This window comes from Mytilus trossulus, chromosome 6 (assembly GCF_036588685.1).
Source record: "Mytilus trossulus isolate FHL-02 chromosome 6, PNRI_Mtr1.1.1.hap1, whole genome shotgun sequence".
In the NCBI taxonomy this organism is placed as follows: domain Eukaryota; kingdom Metazoa; phylum Mollusca; class Bivalvia; order Mytilida; family Mytilidae; genus Mytilus; species Mytilus trossulus.
Window position 1 is genome coordinate 73,604,613 of NC_086378.1, and position 26,458 is coordinate 73,631,070.

The following is a 26,458-nucleotide window of genomic DNA, read 5'->3' on the forward strand; positions in this document are numbered from 1 at the left end:
ATGAGTTTCTATACGTGTATGGATTCAGTATGCAATTCTGGATATTATGTTAGTTTTTTTTTTTTCTCTGTATATTAGAACATAGCCATTCATTGGAAAATCTAAAAAGGAAAGCCGAAAAAATGGTATTTCCCCTATATACCTAGGTTAAATTGACGTTTTCTTATGAAAATAAAAATGGGGACCCCATTTTTTATTACATATTCCGATGTAACTCAATAAAAAGAACACGTGTGCCAAAAAGTTTGGAAATCGGGAGATATGCCATTCGGTATCGTGTTACCTTAACAAAGATGGATATTGAGCTTAATTTGAGCAAATGATTTTCAAAGCTTTACTACATATATGAGCAAAATAATGGCAGCATCAAAAGAGCAGGATTTCAAAGTCAGAAAATTGTATAATGGTTAAACCCTGTATTAAACAAGCTATGCTTGCTTTATAATAAGTAAATGTTCGGGGAAACATGAAATTAGGAGTCAACCTCATCATGCTAACCTGGAAAATTATTCAAAATACTGATGATTTACTCTCATTAATGTATATACCTCTCTTTCTTCATCAATTTTTTTTCTTCTAAAAAATCCCTTAATTCTAGTTAATTAATAAATCTTTAAATAAATAACTTGTAAATACTAAAAACACATAAAGGATTCTATATGCATATAAAAATATCAGACAATAACAAAAGACACAAAACACAACAAATGTAATTTGATATCTAATTCTAAGGAGAAAAAACAATCTTCAACAATAAAAGTGTTACTCTATAACTCTGTACATATCTAATTAATCCTTTAATATTAGTCTCTCATAATTCTTAATAGAATGGCAATTGTATATGTTTTAGTATCTTAGCTAATGATATTTTACTGTTAGTTTTAATATACAATATGTTTTATAAATGTTATCCAATATTTCATGTTATACATGTTATATAAAGTGGTGAGATTTTAATAAAATATTGAATCATATCTAGAACATTGGCTAAAGAAAACAAGGTATTGTTAGAGCCATTTGCTGGCCCCTGAACTTACAAAAGCAGTAAAACTTTTTACTCTTTTTACTCTTTTTATTTAATTTAATGATCTTATTTTGATAAACCACACATCAATTTTGCCTCTGATGTACTTTCTTATCATGAATTTTAAAACCAGTCAGTTCAGAACATTGCACACAGCAACATGGTTACTTAGATGAGGGGGATAGGAGGGGTCCTGATCCCAAAATCCCAGGCTTAAAAACACTAAATCCCCAGGTCCCAAAATTAAATAAAGTAAATCCTTGCATCCCTAAATCCGAAAAAAAAAATCCCCCTGTTAGATGACAAAAAATACAAACCAAATGCTGATACTGAGTATATGAATCATAAATTGTTCATTTAGATTTTATTTTAGATTTTGGATGCATATTTTTTTGTGATAAATCAAACTTGAGAATTTGAGTCATATCAGTAAACATGGTCTTGACTTGTGCAGAAAATTCAAATATTGTAGATCTTGATTAAAAAAATTTGTAAGGGTTCCGCGGAACCCAGTGTCTCGCCTACTTTTGCTGTAAATCGCAGGCTCAACAAAAATGAGGAAAAATATTCCTCGTGATTCTATCTTATGATTGTAAGAAGCTTCTGTCCAAGTTTGGTAAAAATCTAGGATAGTTAATTAATGAATCTAATAAATGTTTTAAAAACTTTAACTGCAGACTGTATGTAATGTTCACAGGAAGAAAATCTAAGTCCATTTTTAAGTCAAATACAGAAAAAATGGAGTTATCTTTTTACAAAATTTACTTCTGGATACTATCTTATGATCATAAACAAGATCCCTTCCAAGTTTGGTTGAAACCAAGGATAGTTTAAGAAAAATATTTAAAGTCTAAAAACTTTAACCACAAAGTGAATGTAATGTTTCCCCGCAGAAAAAACTAAGTCCATTTATAAGTAAAATACTGAAAAAGTGGAATTTTATTTTTACAAAATTTACTTCTGGATACTATTTTATGATCATAAATAATCTTCTGTCCAAGTTTGGTACAAACCCAGGATAGATTAAGAAAGTTATTGAAATTTTAAAAACTTTAACCACAGAGTGAATGTAATGTTTCCCTGCAGAAAAACTAAGTCTATTTAAAAGTATAATACGGAAAAAATGAATTTGTTTTTTTACAAAATTTACTTCTGGATACTTTTTTATGATCATAAATAAGCTTCTCTCCAAGTTTGGTACAAACCCAGGATAGATTAAGAAAGTTATTAAAATTTTAAAAACTTTAACCACAGAGTGAATGTAATGTTTCCCTGCAGAAAAACTAAGTCTATTTAAAAGTATAATACGGAAAAAATGAATTTGTTTTTTTACAAAATTTACTTCTGGATACTATTTTATGATCATAAATAATCTTCTGTCCAAGTTTGGTACAAACCCAGGATAGATTAAGAAAGTTATTAAAATTTTACAAAACTTTAACCACAGAGTGAATGTAATGTTTCCCTGCAGAAAAACTCAGTCTATTTAAAAGTATAATACGGAAAAAATGAATTTGTTTTTTTACAAAATTTACTTCTGGATACTATCTTATGATCATAAACAAGCTTCTGTCAAAGTTTGGTTGAAACCAAGGATAGTTTAAGAAAGATATTAAAAGTCTAAAAACTTTAACCACAGAGTGAATGTAATGTTTCCCAGCAGAAAAAAATAAGTCCATTTAAAAGTAAAATACGGAAAAAGTGAAATTTTATTTTTACAAAATTTACTTCTGGATACTATCTTATGATCAAAAACAAGCTTTTGTCCAAGTTTGGTAGACACCCAGTGTAGTTTAAGAAAGTTATTAAAATTTCAAAAACTTTAACCACAGAGTGAATATTTGTTGACGCCGCCGACGCCGCCAGAATGTAGTCTCGCTTAGTCTCGCTTTTTCGACTAAAGTCGAAGGCTCGACAATGATAGTAAAGTACATCCATTAATAAGGATCATTGAAACCATTTTTGTGAACATACATGCACATGATACAAATAAGGAAGGAAGAAAGTGGAATGGCTTATATAAAACAATTTAGCTACAGAAATACTTGTTTACGAGGAAGAAGACTTTTTTTTTTACAAAAAACTTGTTTTATAAACTATCTGATACTAATAAGCAATGTAGTTTCATGTAGATCTATACAATTATTTTAAACATATAACTGCTCGTTTCTAAACCATTTCCATACTTTCTGTAGTTTCTCCTCGGTTAATTCCTTTGTAGATTACTCCATCAAAATCTACAAAATAAAAAATAAACTCAAATCATTTTATGATCTAGTCTATTGGGTGTGAATATATTTCAATGAACATCAACAATATCAATTCCGAATATATGTCTTAAAAAATCAACTGTAAAACTATGCTTGCCAACTTGCCATGTAAATTCTTGTCTCTTAGACAACCAAAAGATGTAGTATAAACATCATTGTCCATAGACAGGTTTTTGTTCTCTCTAAGATATGAATGTCCAAACCTAATAACATTGATTTTAGTTTCAATTTGAGGTCAGTATTGCTTAAATGATACATAATCTAAAATGTGCAATTTTGTTCCAATCTTACACAAAAAAGTAATCCTCCAACAATGAGTCAAATTTGCCCCAAAGTGGGTCATCAGGTGCAAAAAAATACTGAATTTCACGATTTTTGCCAATTTTTGACTTCGAATGGACCCAAAACCGGAAGTAGTTGTTTCCTATGCGTATTTCAATAATAATGATCAGTAGTTATATGGCCGTGGGTTTGCACTATTTTTGCCAGTTATATGCCTCTGAACTTCCTGGGTAAGACACAGATGTGAAGCCCACTCCTCCAGAAAACTGAGATTTAGCCAATTTCAATTTTCCAAGTCAGTATTTGAGCTCAAAATGCTATTTATACATGAAAAACGTGAATATGGATAGCCTCAGGTTGACGAAACATGCATAACTTTTAAAACAAGCATCATAAAGTGGACTTTTAAAAGTATGGAACTCCAAATAACAGTTATTAGATTCCCCCCCCTCATATGACAGTCACCGCATGGAAAGGGTTAAAATAACAAAATAATAACTTTTTTAAAATTGATGATGTTGACCCTAGGCCTGATAGCACTTAAAACATTTTTTGTCTCTAGATGAAAGGAATGTCCCTATTTCAAGAGTACACAATACAAACATAGGCTATAAACTAGAAACAGACCAACAAGTAGTTATGCAAACTATGAGGGAGGTTAGAAAAATTTTGATTAATCATAGTACATTTTTATTGTACTATGATGGATCTATCTGTTAAGGACAGTAGGTCGTCCGAGACCACAATTGTGGTCTCTTGATTTTCATTGTTCATGAATATAGTCCCTAGTGTTGACAGTGGGTTACTTGCCATTAATTTTTATACCCCTTCCAAATTTATTTCTCCATGTTTAATGCCTCAAATTGCAATTAGGGGGTGAAATTAGACTGTAAAACAATTTGGGTCCCAAATTTTAAAGGAAAGTAGTGATTTGGTCCTGCTGAAAAAGGTTAAAAATTAGCACTTCAGAAGCTGTCAAAAGATTTCAAGACGCCCTAAACAAACATAAAATTGTCCATATTTTGAGTAAGAGCCGATGAAGTTTCTTTAATTTTGATATAATTTGTCCCAAAAGTAGTACAACACACTGAAAAAATTTCATTGAGAAAGCGCACGCAGGTGGAATCTTTTAAATTTTCATTTATTTTCTTAAAGAAATGCACTACAAAATAATTGTGGTCTCTGACCTAAAAAATAATAATTTGGACAGACAAACAAAAGCAACAATAAGTTTCCCTAACTTTGTTTTAGACAGTATCACAACGAGTTCACAATCAAATCTGTTTAAAAAATAACAACTTTTCTTGTATTGTGCAGCATCTATTGAAACAAGTCATGCAAGTCTTGCAAATACAATACCAGGTTGACTCTAAAAATTTAGCCTACATACCTGTTTCATCTTGTTTTCCTTTTTGTCCTTTAGACTTTTCTATAAGGTAAAAAGAAAGTTATAAATATTTCCTATTTGATACATAAACAAGCTAATACAAAATTACTTTAACCATTTTTCCCCTGAACTTGATGATGGTTGCTATTTACTTACTCTCAATACAGAAACTAAAGGCTCTAAGAAGCTACAGTTGGTAACCTTGGTTTATGTGCATATTAGACAAAGGAAACTCTACATCATTATATACAAGAACAGACATAATGACAAAATTTTCTGACTTGATGATTTTATATTGCTGGTCATTTATATTATTAGTCTCTTTATTTCTCTCTACATATATCTTCTTTTGTTTTTTTCTCAAAACAGATAAATGGATAAAACAACCATTCTGTGAGTATTGCATGGCAATATATAGTGCCCTCTGGTTACAAATTCATTTTATTGGAACAAAATTCTAACTTGATCTATAACTTGTTATGGTGTAAACTATATAACAAATATAAAGTCAATATCTTCAAGCATATGACCAAACAAAGTGGTGAAAACTGATTATCTAAATGAATTTTCTAATAACAAGGACCATAACTCGCACAAAATCATCAGACCAGAACAAAATTTGAACTTGATCTGTACCTTTTGATGATAAAACTATAAACCAAATATCAAATCAATATCTCCAAGCATGAAGTAAAAGTGTGGAAAACTGATTATATTTTTTGGCCTGAGGCCGCTATGGTAACAGTAAAAAAATTAAATAACCCAAAGGTGCAACTAGAAACAACCTCAGAGTTCGAACCCTGAGCAGTTGGAGCAAGTATGTACATAACATTCAAGCTTGATACAGTTCTTAATTTGAATATTTGACACTGGATAGATTTCTGACACATAATGAATATGTAAGTTTTCTCGTTTCACATTTGAATTGTGTTACATTGTCATATTGGGGCCTTTTATCATGTTTATAGCTGATTATGTGGTATGGGCTTTGCTCATTATTGAAGGCTGTATGGTGATCTATATCTATAGATGCTTATGTCTGTGTCATTTTGGTCTCTTGTGGACAGTTGTCTCATTGGCTATCATACACCCTCTTCTTTTTTATAAGAACTTAAAATGTTTTGGAATTTGACATTTACTTATGGTCCAATATCCAAAATTTAAATACATGGTTAGATTCAGTATACCAAAGAACCTATATCATGTATTAAAGTTCAAATTTTGATAAAAAAAAACATAACGTTTAATTATGTATCATTTTGGCATAAATAGGGAATAATTTGATAAAGGGACCCAAAATCCAAAATCTTAATACACAATTTGTTTCAGCAAATCAATGAATCCAAGATAAATGGGGAATGTGCCCATGGGACACAGATGATAGATATCCCTGCTAGCATATCAAATAATTTATAATGTTATAAAGGTATATATCTGAAGAATAGTAAAAGGGATGCTACCTATATTTGTACTTGATTTGAGTTAGTGGTAATAAGTACTCTGTATTATTGTTTTAACATTTGGTTCAGGCAATCTAAAGTTAGAGAAAAGAAACAAAAATTCAACAATTTTTCCATTTGTAAAATAGTAAAGTCATACCACCAAAATTCAAACTTGATCTGTATTTTGTGGTAATTTGCATTGTGTAACAGTTTCATAACATTTGGTTGAGTCAAAAACAGAAACAATTTGTATTGGGCAACACTCTAAAATGGTTAAAGTGATGCTACCAAAATTCAAAACTTGATCTGTGTTTTGTGGTAATAAGTATTGTGAATAAGTTTTATAATATTTAATTTTGATTGAGGCAAAATTAAGATAGAGAACAGAACCAACTTTGGGACTACATACAGATGGACAACTATAAAATACTTCTACACTAAGGCAGGGGCTTAAAAATGTAAATATGTGTACAAATTCAGCATATCAAAGAATCAAAACAATTCAGTTTTTGTTAACAAGAATGTACATGATGTAATGAGTAGCCTTTGTTACTAACCATCCATATCAATTGATGGTCCTAAATATAAAGCTTTCCTATGACTTTCTAATAAACTTAACATGATCCAAGAAAATTTGTGGTCAAGATCAGATAAATCAAACTGCAAATACTTGTAAACCTTACAATCATTCCATACACCAAATATGCATTACAAACAAGTTCACCTTGCAATCATTTCATGCTTATTATAAATATTGCATGATAGAAACATTTGTTGTATCAGGTGACTTTTAATGTGAAATTAAATAAAGTGATAATTTATACACATTTATACATTAATGTGACATTTTACAACCATAATACAATTTCAAATTATAATTGCAGACATGTCAATGCTCTCTTGTTAACTGTACACATTAGACTCCCTATTGGCAGACATACTTGGGGAGATCTTCCACAACTGATTACCAAAACACTGGCCTGTTGCACATCATAGTGTGGTTGAAGCTAGTCAGATTTACAACAAAATAAGTTTTTGTGGGGTCTGCAAACTACCAAGACCTTATCACAGTGGATTTAAGGGTCATTGACAAAGATTGACTTTATATGCTAATTTATACTAAATTACCTCTGCAGATACCACGCTTATACAGTATTGCAATTATAACTCCTACAATGACTACTGCTGCCGTTACACCTACTCCCAAACCAACAATAAGGCCTGTCTGTGAATCTGACTCTTTACCTAAGGCTATAAAATATAAATAATAGTCAAAATATATCTGAGAAGTTATAAACATGATTGCATTTAACAATTTAATAACATTAAGACTGTTAACATACTTTATGGCCACATATAATTGCAAAGAGGCAAAATAGTGACCTACTGGAATAGTTTTGTTTTTTTTAATTTGACGTCGGTATATATTTTCTCAATAAATCAAACTGTAGATGAATAAAATCACAATTATGCATAAAGTTTGTATTACACCTACATAAATTTGTGATAAACAATCATTGGCCATATTTGATCTGTATTATGTGGTAATAAGCATTGTATATAAGTCAGCTAATAAAAGCTCATAACATTTGGTTGAGGCATAACATTGCATGAATGTTTAACTAATAATTCTTGCTTATTTTCAAATTTTGCTGTAGTTATTATATCATCTAGAAAAGTTTAATAAAATTCTGAAAACAATTTCCCCCATTTTCATCCATTTTTTTATAATTAGCAAAACCCAAATAACTCAGAAACATAAAATGTGAATAAATAAAAATAGGGATTTCATCAACAGATATGAACAATTAATCCACCAGAGTTACATGAATATAATCAAAGAGCTGATAGCTCTGAAGTGGAAGAAGGTGAATAAAAGGTAACTTGAATTACCATAAAAGCAGCCCCACTTACCCAGGCTGCTTTGTTCCATTATCGTTAAAACGTATTTTTTTTCTTCAAACAAGAAAAGGTCATAAGTACATGGATTTCCCATCTGTACAATAATTTTCTATGTTCAGTGGACTATTAAAAAAATAAAATTTATAAATTATTTTAGCAATCTAGACCTCCTTTCAAGGATACCTTTTATTAATTTAGTTGCACATATTGTATGATGACTCATCAGTAGTAAACAAATTTATGATATAAACTTCAATTTAATCCTTGAAAGGAGGTCTAGATTGCTAAAATAATTTATAAATTTTAATTTTTTTATTTGTCCAAAATCATTTAAATTCATTTAATCAACATCCTTTTATGATTATTTGATTAAAATATTAATCATTTATAGTCTTTTTACAATTTACATTTTTAAAAGCAAAATAACTGAAAACAGGATAAAACAAAGGGAAGTAACAAAAAAGTATTTCAATATTCCCAATACACATCGTTTTGATAAAACAACAGCAGTAAGCCGGAGGTAAACATCGTTGATTACCAGTATGTTTGACACCCAAGCTGTCAAGTGAAGCCATATAATTATACAGCTTCTTTGATGTTCATGTAAAATTTAACACAGGTGTCAATTACACCCGTACAGTAGTAAGAAATGATCAAATATGGCGTCTGAAAATTTTCATTCATAAAATATTTCATACACGGGAGTTTTTTTCTCCTAAACTGGAGGACGGGAGGAGACCCCTGAAAACGGGAGTTTGTACTCCCGTCGGGAGGTTCACATGTATTTTACGAAGGGCATCTAATTCACATGACAAAGGAAAACCATGAATAAAGACAACACTTTATATATCCTTTTTATTTATATAAAAACAAAATCTTCTTGTCTGCAGGATTGCAAATTCGTAACTTCAAGGGCGAACTTGTAAACAGGGCGAGTTGTCCCGATACCAAATTCACGCATGCGTAATACAAATATCTACAGTTAAAACATCCTGTTACAAGTAAACAAATAACGTTCATGTGGATGGGATGAAATCTAATAATTTACATAAATAAAAGGGTCATATTTACGATAGTGATTGTTTTACAATCATAATTTACAAATTAAATGATTCAGATGCCTAATCATGTGTAAAAATCGGTGTCAGGAATCTTAAGTTGTTTTGAAATTGTAATACACGAAATGAATGCGGCATACGGAGACTCAATGCCAAGGGTCGGCCCCTTAAGTCTTCAGAAGACTTGACGTCTTCTTCCACTAAAAAAGAAGATATGGTATGATTGCCAATGAGCCAACTATCCACTAAAGACCAAAATGACATTTACATGAACACTCAAGGCATTTTTTGAGTTATTGTCTGAAAACTGAAAAAAAAAATCTTTTTAAATAAATTAAAAACTCAGAAAACATTAATTTAAACTTATTAAATTTAAATAAAAAGAGCTCATATCTATTGATATAAACAATTCATCAAAGTTTTTGCAAATTGATGAAAGTGTTTTTGAGTTATGGTATGCTATGGATATACAACCAATACATGGGCATATTAAAATGACTAGACAGCCTGTCACAGGGGTTCCAGAGTTGTGCTGACAAAATAATATATACAAAACTTTCAACTTTTATAGATTTAAAGGACAGCTAAACACATGATAGAAAGACTATAATGTTTATCTCTACAAATCCAAAAGCTGTCCTTTCAAATACTGTATTCCAAAAACTATTTTTATCAAATTCTACTTACGGAAGGTCTCAGCTTGCCTATCTTGTTCAAAAGTTATGTTTAGAACTTTGTTCCCTACATAGCAATGTATTGTGCCATTGCATCCATCACAATTCTTCACCACAAGACCTACTGTCACAGCATAGTAATACCCATACCACTGCTTATGTGAATATGTTACTTCTCCCTGATGGTTTTTATAAAATAAAGATCATTATTAATATAGCATGGTGTAAGTAACATGTATATATCAATACATACATTTCTGTATATTTTTCTTTGTATATAACTTCATGAAAACTACTCTGTGTGTTAAAACTCCAGATGATGAAAGCAAACAATGGTCTAGTCAACATAAATTAAACTAACTGTAATACAAATATTTTGTATGAAAATGATATACAACTATTTTCTAGTTTGTTTGAATATAGTCAAGCTTATTCAATGAGTTTTGGCTTAAAACAGTGTATAGGTATGTCAGGCATATGAAGCTGTAAGATGTCAGAAGTTATCCGAATATGTTGTTAAACAAAACATCTGGAGGTTCTGAAGAGACCATGTCACAAACTAATTCTATCAGCAGCTTCAACAGTGGACACACTCCAACATTGTAGGCTAGAATAGAATTTATGGCAAAAATCTCCTTAAGTTGATATTGCATTGCTGATCAGTCTAGCTTTAATTTCCTTTATAGTTTTCTAGACAATAGACATGGGATAGGACCTTTTTCAGGACTCCAGGATGGGGTGTTTTAGGGCTCAGGATTTAGGGATTGACCCTTTATGGATCCAGGAATTCTTTTTTTGAATTTCCTGACCTCTGGATTTCGTATTCTTACGCCCGGGATTTAGGAATTTTGTTTGTTAAGCCCGGGATTTCGGGATCAGGACCCAACCTATCCCCACTCATAATAGGCATGATAGAACAGCAGAGGTTGAACCCTGAAGAATATAAATTCAGAAAATATTGCATGCATTTATTAATGCATTTTTTGAAGAATAGACATAACTGTGATATTAATTATTGCAATTTCAGGAAAAGCTTTATACAGATAAATATGTCAGATATCAAAATGTGTGTTCTTAATTTTGCAATACTCACCTAATTGAACCTTGTAAAACAAAACTTTCAATTTAAAAAGTAGTTCATATAAAATACTTACATCTAAACTGGTGGTACAGTTAGGCAATGGGTTTACTTTCTTGAACTCAATAGTCTCATTTAAGCATTCAGATTTTTTGGATTGCATTACGGTTAATGACTCAAGCTTTGGTATAACTGAAAAAAAGGGAATGAAAAAAAGAATAAAGGATTCAGAAAATATCAGAAAATAAATGGGAATATGTCCTTAGAACACAGAAGGTCTCCTGCTTGAATATCATTAAAAAAAAGTTATGAAGGGATATAACTGAAGAATGGTAAAAGCTCTTTAAAGGACGCTATCAAAATTTTTACTTGATCTAAATTTTGGTATTAATAAGTATTATGAATGAGTTTCATAACGTTTGGTTGAGACAAACTTAAGTTAGAAACAAAAAAATTGAGCAATTTTCTATTAGTAAAGAGGCATAACTCTAGAACAATAAAAGTGATGTCGCCAAAATTCAACTTTAAGAAAATATTTACATGTTTATAACAATTTTATATATATTTATATATCTGAATTAGAAAAAATCCATTTTAAACAATGACTCAACTATAACATGTATAAACAATGCATTAAACCTCTAACAATAGAGCTTAATTAGATATTTAACTTCCTTAACCTCCTATTTGGCAAGGTGAGCTTCAAAAAGTATGTTGTGATAGTTTCTTTTATTTTAAGTTTTTTTTCATTTGAATTAGATTTACCTTCATATCCATATTCAGAGAGCCTCTTTGTTGATTCTTGTATAAAACCGACATGACATGTGTAGGTAGAGTTAATTAACTCCCATGTAGCATTTTTTATAACAAGATTGTAATTCTCATTTGTGTCTATGAGACTAAAATAGTTTTGTTCAATAGTCTTTCCGAACGTCAAAAGCTCATTTTTTGGTCCTCCAATCCACTTTGTTCCTCCATCATTTGCTTTTTTACATTGCAGTACAATCCTTTCCTCTAGGGCTACTTTAGTTATCGGTCTAACATCTAACCCTGAAATACAAATTGTTTTACTGATGGTTCAACTGTCAGAATTATATATTGAATGGTACATAACACTACAGGGAGATAACTCTGTTAAAATCAGCTGAACATTTTAATCCCGTTCTATTGTTAGAAAAATATTAAGCTTCTCAATTATGAAAGTTGGTGTTAGTCAAACTGCTTTAATATATATCCGAAGAAATTTTTCTGATGAAGTGTGAGGTTTTTTGAAATTTTTATATTTTTGTCAAATGGTCAAAGCAATTATTTTGTCAAAATCTTAAATGATCCTGAACAAGTCTGAATGTGTCAGATGTTCTTTTTACAAAACCATTTTCAGATAAAAGGCAAAACTTGAATTTGACCATGTGCAAAATGTTTGTTGGCCTCTTTGATACATTTTTGTTAACTTAAAATACCCAAATGATATTTTGGCTAAGTTTTATTAAATTTGGCCCACTAGTTTTTGGCGAAAATGTTTATTAGAGTAAATGGATGACAATTAAAGACAAGTCAAAAGCGGACAAAAGAGAACCAGAGTAATGCTCACTTGGAACTTTGAACTATATAGAAAATACTATTGTCTATTCTAATGCAACATGGTTTGTTATGTTCAATTTCATTGGATAACATCACCAATTTTCATCAATTCACAATTGATGCTATGAAAATGTTAACTCAAGCACAGATGACCTTAAGCTTATGACAGGTTTTAAATGTATGATTTTGAACATTGTTTTCTGTCAGTTTCAATAGAATGGAGATACCAATATTGTATTTTCACCTCTACTGTTTCAAGTGGGTCTCATTGGGGTCTAAGCAAGACGCAGTATTGCCGATTTTTTTGTAAGCTTTACACATGAAAGTCATATTATTGTGCCATGAAAACTGGAAATGAAGTCTAGTGGGACAGGGGAAATTAAAAAAAATGAGAATTTCTTATGTACAGAGTGTAAGCGGTATACAGAAATCTGACAAAACAGTAAGCCAGATCAGGGATCAGAACCCCCCAATTAGACACCCTTTCACCTGGTGATTTTATGGTCGCAAATATCCATTTACTGGCTCCGCTAACATGTCGCCAGTAAACTTGATTTGTGGCCATCAAATCACAAATTGATGCAGTCAGAAGCTAAAAAATACAATGCAGTTTTTTAATTGTAAGTAGTTCCACTCAAACTAAAGTATGTTAAACAGAAAACTTAACATTAAAAATTGACAATTCATTCAGTCACTGGACCATGACATAGGGCACAGGGCCTCAAAATAGTTGTCAAACTTATCTGAAATGATAGTTTTGCAACTTCATACAGCTATCTTAAGTAGTTCTTATCAAACTAAATAAACAAAAACTAAACAATCATTGACACCCAAAATGATGAGGGTGTTATTGCTGAAAAAAATACATACTTCTCGCCAGGTGAGACAAAAAATGCAGGATAAAAACAATATCAATCAGACAATTACCTTAAAAATAGAATTATTTGTACCTACTACCAAACAGGAGAAATAAGGCATAAAATAGACAGCTGCATTTTTTCTCTTTATTTTTAAAACAATTTATGAATATTGTATTAAGTATATACACCTGTTTGCAGCATTAATATGTGTTTCAATACATACCTGTAGCAGTTGCACTTAATGATCCAGCACAAAAAATCAGCAATATCAGTACTAGTATACCAGTACCTAATAAAAACAAAACAAAAACAAGGAATTTCTATTACCATTCTTATGATTTTTTTCAATATTTCTGTTATATTTAATTGCATGATAAACTTTTGTTGTTGCATACCACAGCCGGTTGTTGTTCTTGTTTGAGTTTCACATTTTGTCGTATCTGGATCCTTTTTGCTGACTATTTTAATCATGGTGGGTTTTGCTAATTTTAAAAGGCAGTGATAAGGGCCCACACTTATCAATCTTAATGGTGGAAGTGGGCTAATATTTCTTTTTTATATGAACAAATAAGTATTAAGGAGACAAATTAAAAATAATTAAAAAAAATCAATAACATACATGTAAAATGTTTGCAAAATCATTGAATAATTTGGGAAACTTTGTTTTCCCCCTTATTTTCATTGCATACAACTTTTAACTCTTCATTTTGAATATACTCTTTTCAAATAAAGGATAACAGAATATTTTAAATAGATGGAGAATGTGTCTATTGGACATGTACACAGATGATGCCCCTGCTTGCATATAACATTATAAATGGACATAACTCAAGAATTGTAAAAGAAATGCTACTCAAATTTGTACTTGATCAGAGTTTTGTTGTAATATAAGCATTTAGATGAGGCAAGCTTAATAAAAAAATAGAAATTTTACATTTATAAAGGGACACAACTCTAGAACTGTAAAAGTGACACCTCCCAATTTCAATCTTGATCTGCATTATGTGATAATAAGCATTGTGTATAAGTTTCATAATATTTGGTTGAGGCAAACTAAAGTCAGAGAATGGGAACAATTTTTTGGATGAACGGACATACAGAAGAATATACGAACAAGGGTAAAACTTATCTAACCTAATGCAATCTATCGTACAGTAAAACATTAATACTTACGCCATCCAGTTTTGTTAAATGATTGTGTAGGATTCTTCTTAGTTTCTTGGGTAGATGGTGTCTCAGCTCTTTTTTCATCCTGACACAAACTTTTATTAATGTGTCTACCTAGAAAAATCAATTAAATTTGTATACAAATGAAAATAGGAGAGCCTTTAGTGAGCTTGTATACCTGCAGCCTAGGTTTCATAATATCAAATGCATATCTTTGTTAAGCAAGTACGACCTTGAACTTACTTACACAGTTATCTTATTGTATTTCATCTTAATTTTGTTACCTTATCTTATATCATGAACCTGAGATAATAACCTATTCCAGTATGTAGCTTATCCCTACTACACATTACATATATTAATAAAATGCTCCATAGGGTGCAGCTTGATAAAGACCACAGAGGTCAAACACTGAACAGTATAAACATTTGAAAATTGAAATTTACCTGTTATTGTCCAATATCCAAAATCTAAATACACATGCAACATGGTAAAATTCAGCATACTAAAGAACCCCTAGATTTCAATTTTTGATGAAATCAAACAAAGTTTATTTTTTTATCCTTTAATTGTTGAATTAGTTTTTTGAGGAAGACCATGACAAATGCCAAGTGATGGCATATGCTCACATGGTCCTTTGAGCCAGGTGAGCTAAAACAATTGATAAGCACTGATTTTCAAACTCCTGTAAGGTTGCACTTTGTAAATACAGCTGTTTCTCAAGCCATGCCTCTTTTGGGGAGATTAAGAATATTTATAGATTATTTTTTTTTTTACATATATACTGGTTCCCAGTTATGATCTCTGTGTTCCATCTCATAGAGACATAACTTGGGAATGTTACCAGTAAATATACATGTGCATATTGTTTATATTGAAATCTGTGGTAACCTTTTATTCAAGGCAGGGGTAGTTAAGAATCAAAGAGCTGATAGCTCTGTGGTGGAAGAAGGTGAATAAAAGGTAACTTGAACTACCATAAAAGCAGCCCCACTAACCCAGCCTGCTTTGTTCCATTATCATTATGACATTTTTTTCTTCTTCAAACAAGAATGTGTCATAAGTACATGGATTTCCCATCCGATGAATCATTTTTTATGTTCAGTGGACTGTGAAAATTATGTAAAATGTTTAATTTGGCAGTAAAATTAGAAAGATCATATCATAAGGAACACATGCATTCTAAGTTTCAAGTTGATTGGATTTCTACTTCATCAAAAACTACCTCGACCATAAACACCTTAAGCAGGACGGACAGACAGACCAGAAAACATAATGCCCATAAATGGGGCATAAAAATAGTAACAGTTGTTACATACCCACCAACTTTTGAAAGTTTCCATGGGGATTTTTAGTGCGCAACAACAATTTTAAAGGTTACAATTTTTAGCGAAGTATTTTGCACGATCTGGATTGTCTAGAAAAAGTGTCATATTTGTATGATGAACTTACATGCCTTTTTCTTAAGTCTGTTTGCATAATTCTAGTTATTGAATCGGTAGAAAAGATGAACATGTAGCTAGCAGACCAGGGTTTATTTTCTTGTGTAAGAATATTAGATGCTTGTTAAAATTTCAAATTTTGAATTATGTACAAAGATGGACCTTTCACAGGTTAGAAACAACACTCCAAATGAGGGGTAACCCTCATTGGAAGAACATTACAACCCACTGTAAAAAATCAGCACCTTTATATTCATATTATTTGATGAAACTTTTCCTCCAAAACTATGCATCTATCAAGTATTAAATGGTCAAAACAGGTCAAAAGAATGTTCTTCTTTATTAATTTGACCCCTCATTTAGAAAAGTTGTTCCAAATATAATGAATTTTCCCTTTTTAAAGTTAAATTGTTTTAATTTTTTTTTCAACAGTAAAATAAATTGTTTTAGAGACAGTCCCTCATTTAAGGGACACCAGTCATCATTGAAGAGGGGGGGTTCCCAACCTGTTTCTTGGTCTTTGTGAAAAAAGAATAGTACATTGTCCTTTAATTGTCCTTTAAATGATTTAACTGAATACAAAAATGATGTGTTACAACAAGTATTATGTCAATAAATTAGTGAAAAACATACTATTTATTATCTTTCTGGTAGTCCTGCATCATTGAATTTTGTCAATCAGCCATGCTTTTATCCTAAAAGCTGTGTAAGACTGATTGCAGATGAAAATTCATTTTACAACTAGATGAAAACAACACAAGTTCAAAATCTAGCATGTTAAAATAATCTTCAGAGAAAACATTTTTGATTGGCTTATTAATTGATCATGATATTGGCTGAACACGATTGTCTTAACTTTGGAACAAAAAAAGGAACAGATGATTTTCACTAAATCATGTTTTAGAGTTTTTTAACGTTACCCTTAATATTAATATTTTTTAAATAAATGCAAGGACATATTATAAAACGTCCTTGATAAGAGTAAAGAGAATGAACACAGGGCGAACGTACTATACGGGCGAAAGAACTCAGGACGAACAGACCAAGAGCAAACATGTAAACAGGGAGAGTTGTCCCGATACCAATTTCAAGCATGTGTACTACAAATATAAAAACATCTGGTTACAAGTAAACAAATAACGTTCATGTAGATGAGATGAAATCTAAAAATTAAAATAAATAAAAAGGGTACATATTTACGATAGTGATTGTTTTTCAATCTTAATTTACAAATTAAACGATTCAGATGCTTAATTATGTGTGAAAATCAGTGTCAGAAGTTGTTATGAAATTGTAATACACAGAAACGAATGCGGCATACAGAGGCTCAATGATTTTAAGTCAGCTGCACCATAGGCCTTCAGAAGACTTAAAGTCTTCTTCCACCTAAAATAGTAATAGTTTAACTGTGAGAAGTTCAGGGCACATAAATGTTGAAAATATGCCACACCGCCCTATATTTTGACGCTTGAAAAAAATTGTAGCGCATATGAACTTTCAATTCTAGGATAATATTTTATTCAAAATAGTTAAAGTGGTACAGTTTTAGCCAAAAAAGGAGTTCCTACAGGAAATTGAATTGCTAATATAAACCTATGATATAAGTTCAATAAAATTATGGCCAGAATTCTACACATGAGAAGGCTAACATAATGCAGTTTTCCATATAACTGATGTTATAAAGGGACATAACTCTTTTAAAAGCAATTGATCACACTGATTTTAGAATTTGTATAAGACAAAGTTGGTATAAACCAATGATATAAGTTTCATAAAAGTCTGGCAAGAATTGTACACTTGAGAGCACTACTAAGACTGAATGGACAGATGGATGCACAGACACATTGAAGGATAGACAATTTCTATGATTTCTAATTCAATATAAGAGACTTAAATATTGAAAATCGGCTCCATATGTTAATATGTTTGGAAAAAGGCTGTATTAGATGCTTTTTTTGCAGAATGACAAGGTTAAAATTAGGAGGGACCTAAAAAATAAGACAGTGGATAGCAGTGGTCAAGTGATACAATAGCAAATAAGTAACTTAAACTTTTTTTAGTCTATTTTACCTTTCCGGAAAGTCAATCCTAATAGATCTGAGAAAGATTTCAAAAGGTTGGAACTCCATTCATGGAAACCATTAGATTTTTCCTTAAGCTGATCACAAAATCCTTTCAAATTGTAAAGAATTTGAGTAGGAATTGTTTGCCAAACTGTGGACCATTCTGTAAAAGAAATTTGTTGTTGTTGTCATCTTTACATAAATCTCCATTGTCTTTGAAAGAAAAAGTAGCAATGTTTCTGTATGGTTAAGCATTTAATAATTGTGAAAGTACTTCAATTTGTGTGTATCAATTTTCTTGGTTTGAGCAACATTTACATTCTCATTGGTTTTTAAATTCATGGATTTTGGTTTTCAAAAAAAAAATTGAAATCATTTAAGGCCACACTTAAAAATATTTTGGTTTGCCCAAACCCTACCCAAAGGTTGAGACAATGGGTAGGTAGGTAGGCATTTTCTTTTTTTTTATTCAAAAAAAGAAATTGATGTATCAGATGTTTATAAGTCTTCATGCCTATTTGATGAAAAAAAAACTTCTTTAAATCAAGACAATAAAAGAATTTGAGTAGGCAGCTTTTTTCTGGGAAGGAAGCGTTTGGGCAAACAAACCTATTATTAATTATGGCCTAAATCATTAGAAAGGAAGGTTACAAATTGTCTTAATTGAAGAAAATTGCAAAGTAAACATTGACCTGTGTAAATCATAGTGATCACACTAATTAACCTGAGATAGAGTGATCAAAAGACAATCAAAGGTTTAATAAGGCCATAAACATTTCACCTAAAGAAAACAGTAACATAAACAAATGCTATAAAATTACTTTGATTGTAAAATTAATTCTTATAAAAAGTAAGCCCAGCAAGAAAATAAGATTTTATTATTATTTCTCATATGTAAGAGATTCATGAGGACATTAAATGAACACTTTAACATAGCATATCTATACTGAAAATCTGACTATCATCGTTTACAAATATTTTTTTATGATAAAATCAAAATTTGTACAGTTAAGAATTTTAAAAAATAAATGGATATAATCTACTATAATTATTATAGTATTCTCAGACTTGGCGATATTCAATATATTCTCTAGATCACATCAGTAGTCAAACCTTCATGGGGATATTTCTATTTCTTCATTTGGACAACAGTTGTTTTATTTTGTTAGACACTTAAAATCATTTTTATTAAAATTGTGGATAAAGAAAACCACAAAAACCACGAAAATTGGTTCCCCACAAATGAAAGTACCTTCATTGTAAACATACTAGTGAAGACAAAAAAGGTTACCACTTGTGTTTTAATAAAATATGAAAAGGATAACACATCATTCTAGCACAGTTATTTAGCTCCAATTTCACAGATAATTACAGAGGATATTATATAATAGAAAGTAACAATAGGTGATGGAGAATAAAAAGCATATTTAGACTCACAATTGAAATGAAAATTTGCTATGTCATAATAACATCCCAATTGTCCAAAGTAAAAAATTATACAAATAATTTTTGCAAAGATAAAACTTAAATATCACAATTTACAACAATTTTTAAGGTTCTTGTTTCAATTAAAACATCTGTCTGCTTATTCAAACCAGGTGCTCCCCAGGACCTAGCTTTAAACGAACACAGAAGTCAAATCCTGAAATAACATTCAAGCTTGATACAGATCTAATTTTTGAAATAATATGAGTTTCTGACACAAAACAAATGTCAAGATCTTTCAAATCTATTCCGCAATATTGTGATCCCAACCTTCTACTTATGATATTAAACATTATGGTACAATTTCAGAACAATTAAAATACTAATACACAACTTTTTGTCCTAAAACTAGAGAAATGCTGTTTTGGACCCTTGGGTCCCTAATTCCTAAACCTTTGGGACCATAACCCTCAAAATCAATCCCAACCTTCCTTTTGTTGTTATAAATGTTGTGTTAAAATTTTATTGACCTCTTTTTACCTATTCAAAAGTTATTATCTAGAAAACAATCAGTCTTCGGATGACGCTGACGACGACAATGGATTAGTAAAACAATGTGATACCAATATAGGACCAAATTTTTTTAAATTTTTGCAGACGTATAAGAATTATTTACATTTTTGATTTTTTTGAAAAACTAAGGCTTTTCTACCTCAGGCATAGATTATCTTAGCTGTATTTGGCAAAACTAGGAATTTTGGTCCTCACTGCTCTTTAACTTCGTACTTTATTTGGCCTTTTAACTTTTTTGGATTCTAGCGTCACTGAGGAGCCTTTTGTAGACGAAACTGGCGTCTGGCGTATATACTAAATTTAGCCCTGGTATCTATGATGAGTTTATTTACATCTTTTACTACTCATATAGACCAAATTCAGTTTTTTTTAAGGAATGAGATATGCTGGGTGACAACACTAAAGAAATTTAGCATAGTGATATCAGAGACACAGGAAAATGCACCAATGTGAAAGTCATATCTATAGACTGGGTCGATCTAAGCATTTGGTCTGTCCCAATAGAAGCATAATTTCAGAAAGACCAAATGAATAGTACTCATATCAAGGTTCAACATATATTCACATGAACTGCTACTTTTAATATTCTCATCTCGTACAAACCTTTTGTAAACATGGATCCTTTGATATTGGTAGATTTATCTGGAGATTCTTTCCCATCTTTTTGTTTTTCAACATAATCTTTTGGGTTGTCCTCACAAATAATAGATGGATTGTACTTGTGAGGAAATAAAGTAGACCTCACAGGTAAATTGATTTCTGAAATTAAAATCAGATATAATAAATTTTGGAACAGGTGAGGTAAAAAGGTAAAACATGAAAAGCAATTAATTTGGATGCAATATAACAAATTCATAAAGTGATATCTTCATTCGGGTTACTGGGCGTATTGCATTTCCGCTAATTTTTCAAAGTCCTAATACTACGTTTCCGCAAATTTAAAGGTTACGTTTCCGCAATTTGTATTTATTACTTTTCCGCAAATTTACCTGGTAAATTATAAAGATTTGAATGTACATATATGATATTTTTTAATTTTTTTTTAATAAAGAAAATGTTCTGATCTCAGTATAGCTAAAATTTACTAGATATAACTAGTTGACTCGAGTAAGGGTGAGTTAAACTTCATTGAGAGATCTTTGGTTTGGCTTAGTTGCCAACTATCATGATTGAAGAATGCTTTGTTGAATTAGTTGCCGATGCTCCATCTGACGATAAATGCATGAGGTCTGCCGATTATATGCTGGAATTTTATATAGATGGCAATTGAGATTTCCACCCATAGGCACTTGTCTCAGAAAAAAAATTCCTATATACCTTATGTTATAATAAGGTATATAGGATTTTTTTTCTGAGACAAGTGCCTGTGTTTCCACCAACCATTTAGGCATCACCTCCTGACCCCGAGGAAAAGAGAACAACGAATGGTGTCGAGTCTTTTCGTGCCTATCTGAACGAGCAGTTTTACGCTAGCCATCCTACCATATTTGTCATTGTCGATGTTTTATTGAAACTGAAGACAACACCTTACATAAAGATGAGAACTCTAACTGTAAAAACACCCGTTAGGAAATATGAAAAGGAGAAGATGGACTTTCTTCCTGAACAAAATACAAATCTTGTAAACGGTGAATGTGCTACTATGGACTTAAGCTTTGTACGTGGTGTTGGCTACAAATATTCTGCCAGAACTGACTTACTTGTATGAACTCAAATAAAGATATTTTTTAAACATACGTTAATGATGTATTTTACATACAATATATGCTGACCTTTAACTTAATACATATTCACTTTTTTATTATAGCTTTGCTTTCGAACAATAGGTATTCCTGAATTATTTGCGGAAAAGTAATAATTTATTTTTTCCGGAATAGTGACTTTTTTTCCGGAAAAGTAAGATATTTATTTGCGGAAACGTAAACTTTTTTTTCCGGAAACGTCATCTTTTTTTCGCGGAAAAGTAATGCCAATTTGCGGAAACGTAAAACGCCGCTTCATTCAAAGGAGCATATTCTAATCCATACACAGATATGTTTTACTTTCAAATTTATACATTCTACTACTTCTGTTATGGTTAACAACATTGACTACTCTTGATGATCTTGCCCAGTCAGTTAATACACTCAAATAAGACTGTTATAATTACCTTGCTCGTAGCAGTCTTCCTCTGCATCATATTCACTTCTTTTCAGATTCTCCTGCAATTTACCATATACATTTATTGAAAAGGCAGTTTTATATTTTTTTACACTACCACATACATGTATCTAGAAAACAACTTGCAATCAAAAGCACAAAACAAATAAGTGCCTTATCGTCTACTTTTTAAATTTTATAAGTTAACAACTCAACTAAATTAAAGGGTAATGGATATGTGCTTGAAAGTCATAATCATAAAACTTGTTGCCTTGATTTTGAAATTATAATCTTGACAAAAGAATAATCAATAATTGTCACAGAGATATGTCTAACTGTCTGCATCAAATTCAGAAAAAAAAACAATCTGGCAGACAGCAATACTGCTTTTTAGTTCATAATCACTGATCCACCAATCTGGTGGACAGGGTTGAAAATTTTGGACAAACTGAGATTTACAGACAGTAATGTAATTTTATAGATAATATCACTGACTATTGTAAGTAGTTCCTACTAATATGACTTATGCAGCAAATTTAACATTGAAAATTGCATATTACTTGAAATAATGATAATTAATTTCAAAGTCACTGGACCATGACCTAGGGGCAGGGCTGAAAATCTTCATCAAATTAATATGTACTGATCATGTAATGCATTTTTAGACAAAATATCATTGATCTTTCACAATATAGGTTCTGACCAAACTGACTAAAGCAGATAATTAACATTTAACATTGCTAACTAATTGAAAGTGGCTAAAATAGTCATTAAACTGATCTAAACTGATACTGATAGAAACCAACTTCATACACAATATTATTAATCTATCACAAGCAATTTCTATAAAACTATGAACTTAAGCAGAAAAATTATCAATTGTTAATACCATGGTTTCTGTAATATGATAATAGGGCCTAAAACTCAATGGTTGGAATCTAAAATTAAACTTTTAGATTCAGCATATTATAGAATCTCAAGAATTCAATTATTGATAAGTTTAATTTTGACCTTCTGAACCTTAATGTGTACCAATTAAAATAAGAGCTGAGCACAAAATCAATCACCAATATAATCAAAGTTAGATCAAGCATTATGTAACATGTATCAAAGAACCTCAAAGAAATTGATTTTTTCATGAAATCAGTCAAAGTTTAACTTGGGACCCTTTGGACCTTAATTAATTTGAAAACATGGCCAAAATTAAAATCTAGAAACAGGGTTAGATTTGGCATATCAGATTAGTAACCTTAACACTAATTTTTTGAGAAATGCAGCAAAGTTTAATTTTGGACCCATTGAACTCACAATCTTAGTAGACCAATTAATACAGAGCTCAAAATTTTAAATATAAATACATGGTTAGATACAGCATATTAAAGAAACCAATATATTCAATTTTGACTAAGAACTTAGCCTCAGTGATGTTGTTAAAATATGCAATTTATCCAAAGTATTTGAAAAAAAATGTTTTTTTATCCTTTTTTGGCCCCTTATCCTAAACTGTGAGTTAAGGCCACAACCCCAAACAACAATCCTAACCTTATGTTTTGGTATGGAACTTTGTGGTACAATCTGAAGAAGCTTGAGTTTTTCCTTAATGTTAAGCATTGAATGGTTGACATGAGATCTTGAGTTTTGGAAAGGGAAATAGTTTACAATGTTTAATAACTTCAATAAGCAGTACAAACCTTTATCTTGTCCTTCTCCAATCTACTACGTATCAGTTCATCTATAGATTCATCATCAGCACTATCAAGACCTGAAAAAAATATTCTCTAAAATTCATGATAGAGAATAAAGACTTGATAAACAGCTGCTCCATGAGCCATGAAATGCTCATTATTTTTTCAAAGAATGAAGTTCAATAACTTCTCAATGACATTTCAGAGTTTTATGAAAAACTAAAGACAGGTTATTATAACAGATATAAACCCATTAACCAAAGTTTCATTAAAACTGCTCAGTTACTTCAAAGATATTGCCTGAAAACTGGAAAATCCCATATCTCGGAAATGTATAATCTAAATTTATAACAAAAGGCTGTCAAAGAGACAGCAAACAGGATTTATTAACATTTATTTGTATCCTGGCATTTTCAATATCTCAAGGACCACAACTGATGAACAATCAAAGTGAAAATCATCTATATCAAATATGACCTCCATTTTGTTATCAGTAACAACATTTTAAAATTTGAAAAGCTTTGGTTGAATGGTTCATGAGTAAATGCAACAACATGACTGGAAACACAATTTTCCATCTTTCAAGAACCACAACTCCTGAACAGAAAAATCACCAATATCTGATTATTGAACTTGATCTCAATTTTGTCTTCAGTAACAAGATATTTAAATTTTAAAAGCTTTTGTTGAACAGTTCATGATTAAATACACGAAAACAACTCGAATTACCATTTTTTAATCTTTCAAGAACCATAATTCCTGAACGGTAAAAGTCAAATTGTGATTATTGAACTTGACTTCCATTTTGTCACCAGTAAGAACATCTTCAAATTTTACAAGCTTTGGTTGAACAGTTCATGAGTAAATGCCCGGACATGACTGGAAACCCCATATGTAATCTTTCAAGAACCATTTATAAACTCCTGAACAGTAAAAGACAAAATTGTCATTATTGAATTTGACCTCAATTTTGTCATCAGTAACAACATAATAAAATTTTGAAAGCATTGGTTGTATAGTTCATGAGTAAATGCATGGACAGGACTGGAAATGCCTTTTTTTAATCTTTCAAGAACCATAACTCCTAAACGGTAAAAGTCAAAATCGTCATTAATGAACTTGACCTTCATTTTGTTGTCAGTAATTACAACAAATTAAAATTAGAAAAAAGCTTTGGTCGAACAGTCCATGAGTAAATGCACAGACAACATTTGGCTGCCTCCTGCCCGGCAGCCCACCTAGCCACCCGCCGTACATCCCCAAATGAATAATCAACATTTTTGTCACAAAAAATCCAGTTAAAATTGAGAGGCAGTTTATGTCAATAGATTTAAACAATTATCCATCAAACTGTCATGAAGATAGCTGAAAGAGTTTTTGAGTTATTGTCTGCAAACTTGAAAACCCACCTTTTATAGCAAATAAAACCCCATAATTGGAAACGTAAAAATTTGAAATTAAAAAAAGAATCAAAAGTGAGCTCATGTTAATAGATATAAACAATCGAACGAAGTTTCTTGCAAATTGGTGAAAGGGTTTTGAGTCATTGGACAAAAAACTGGAAAATCCCCAATAAAACCCAATAACCAGGAAACTAATAATATTCAAATATATCTCAAAATCTGAAGGTATTTAGACAAAAAGTCTGTATACAATGTAGCTGTAATTTGACCAATTTTTGAAGTCTTAAATCCAGCTAATTTTGGCAAAAATCAGCAGAGCGATACTAAACTTAAACTTGATCTGTAACTCATCATGATAAACTCGCATACCAAAATTTAGCCCAATATCTGAAGGTGTTTAGAAAAAAAGTGTGTATAAAGTATAACTTTATAAGTATTTCAACAATTTATCAAAGTTCAAAGCCTGTCATTTGGGCAAAAATTAGGGGAGGGGAAAGAAACTTAACTCACATACCATAAAATCAGCCCAATATCTGAAGGTATATCAACTATTTGTTTTCGAACCTTTTTCTGTCAACAATAAAAAGAAATTGGAATGTTTTCGTAAAATAAAATGCTTTAACTAAGTATACATTATTTTTTAGGTGAGATAGAAAACACACAACATTTATGTTGGCCATGTAGTAGTATTAACAGTTGTTAAATACAGTGACATCATTTTCTAAACTCTCAAAACACTGAGATGAATTTAAAGAAATTTAATGACTTACCTAATAAACAAGTGTTACCAAGCCAATTGGAATCTCCTTTGAAAGAAAGTTCCTGTTCAGTTTCATTATCTGCATAAACATAACATTGCATTTGACAATTTGTAATATATTGTAATTTGGTTATACCTAACTGTATTATTTGACAAGTACTAGATCTTTAAAATTTATGGTTGACTTCAGCATCCAATAAATTAATATTTGCAATTGATGAGATTATAGAAAATATAAGAGTT

General features: G+C 30.9%; 1 protein-coding gene across 1 annotated transcript; it reads right to left on the reverse strand.

Moving 5' to 3' along the window:
• Window positions 1–2,968: 2,968 nt before the first annotated feature.
• Window positions 2,969–26,316, reverse strand: LOC134723002 (uncharacterized). The gene is made up of 13 exons (XM_063586632.1): window positions 26,226–26,316; window positions 24,059–24,129; window positions 22,378–22,429; window positions 20,832–20,987; window positions 18,238–18,393; window positions 14,732–14,839; window positions 13,782–13,847; window positions 11,883–12,167; window positions 11,194–11,309; window positions 10,053–10,218; window positions 7,534–7,656; window positions 4,967–5,005; window positions 2,969–3,261 (listed from the first exon to the last, which is right to left on the reverse strand). The coding sequence occupies exons 1-13, from the start codon at window positions 26,314–26,316 to the stop codon at window positions 3,194–3,196; spliced, it is 1,497 nt and encodes a 498-aa protein (XP_063442702.1). The 3' UTR covers window positions 2,969–3,193.
• Window positions 26,317–26,458: the final 142 nt, after the last annotated feature.

What these genes read in the sequence shown, in the direction of transcription:
- LOC134723002 (XM_063586632.1), bottom strand. Translation starts at nt 26,316, where the DNA reads ATGCAATGTTATGTTTATGCAGATAATGAAACTGAACAGGAACTTTCT. An exon ending in TGGAGAAGGACAAGATAAAG is followed by an intron (nt 22,430 to 24,058) that starts GTTTGTACTGCT and finishes GGTAAATTGCAG; the next exon opens with GAGAATCTGAAAAGAAGTGA. An exon ending in AGGAAAACAAGATGAAACAG is followed by an intron (nt 3,262 to 4,966) that starts GTATGTAGGCTA and finishes TTTATTTTGTAG; the next exon opens with ATTTTGATGGAGTAATCTAC.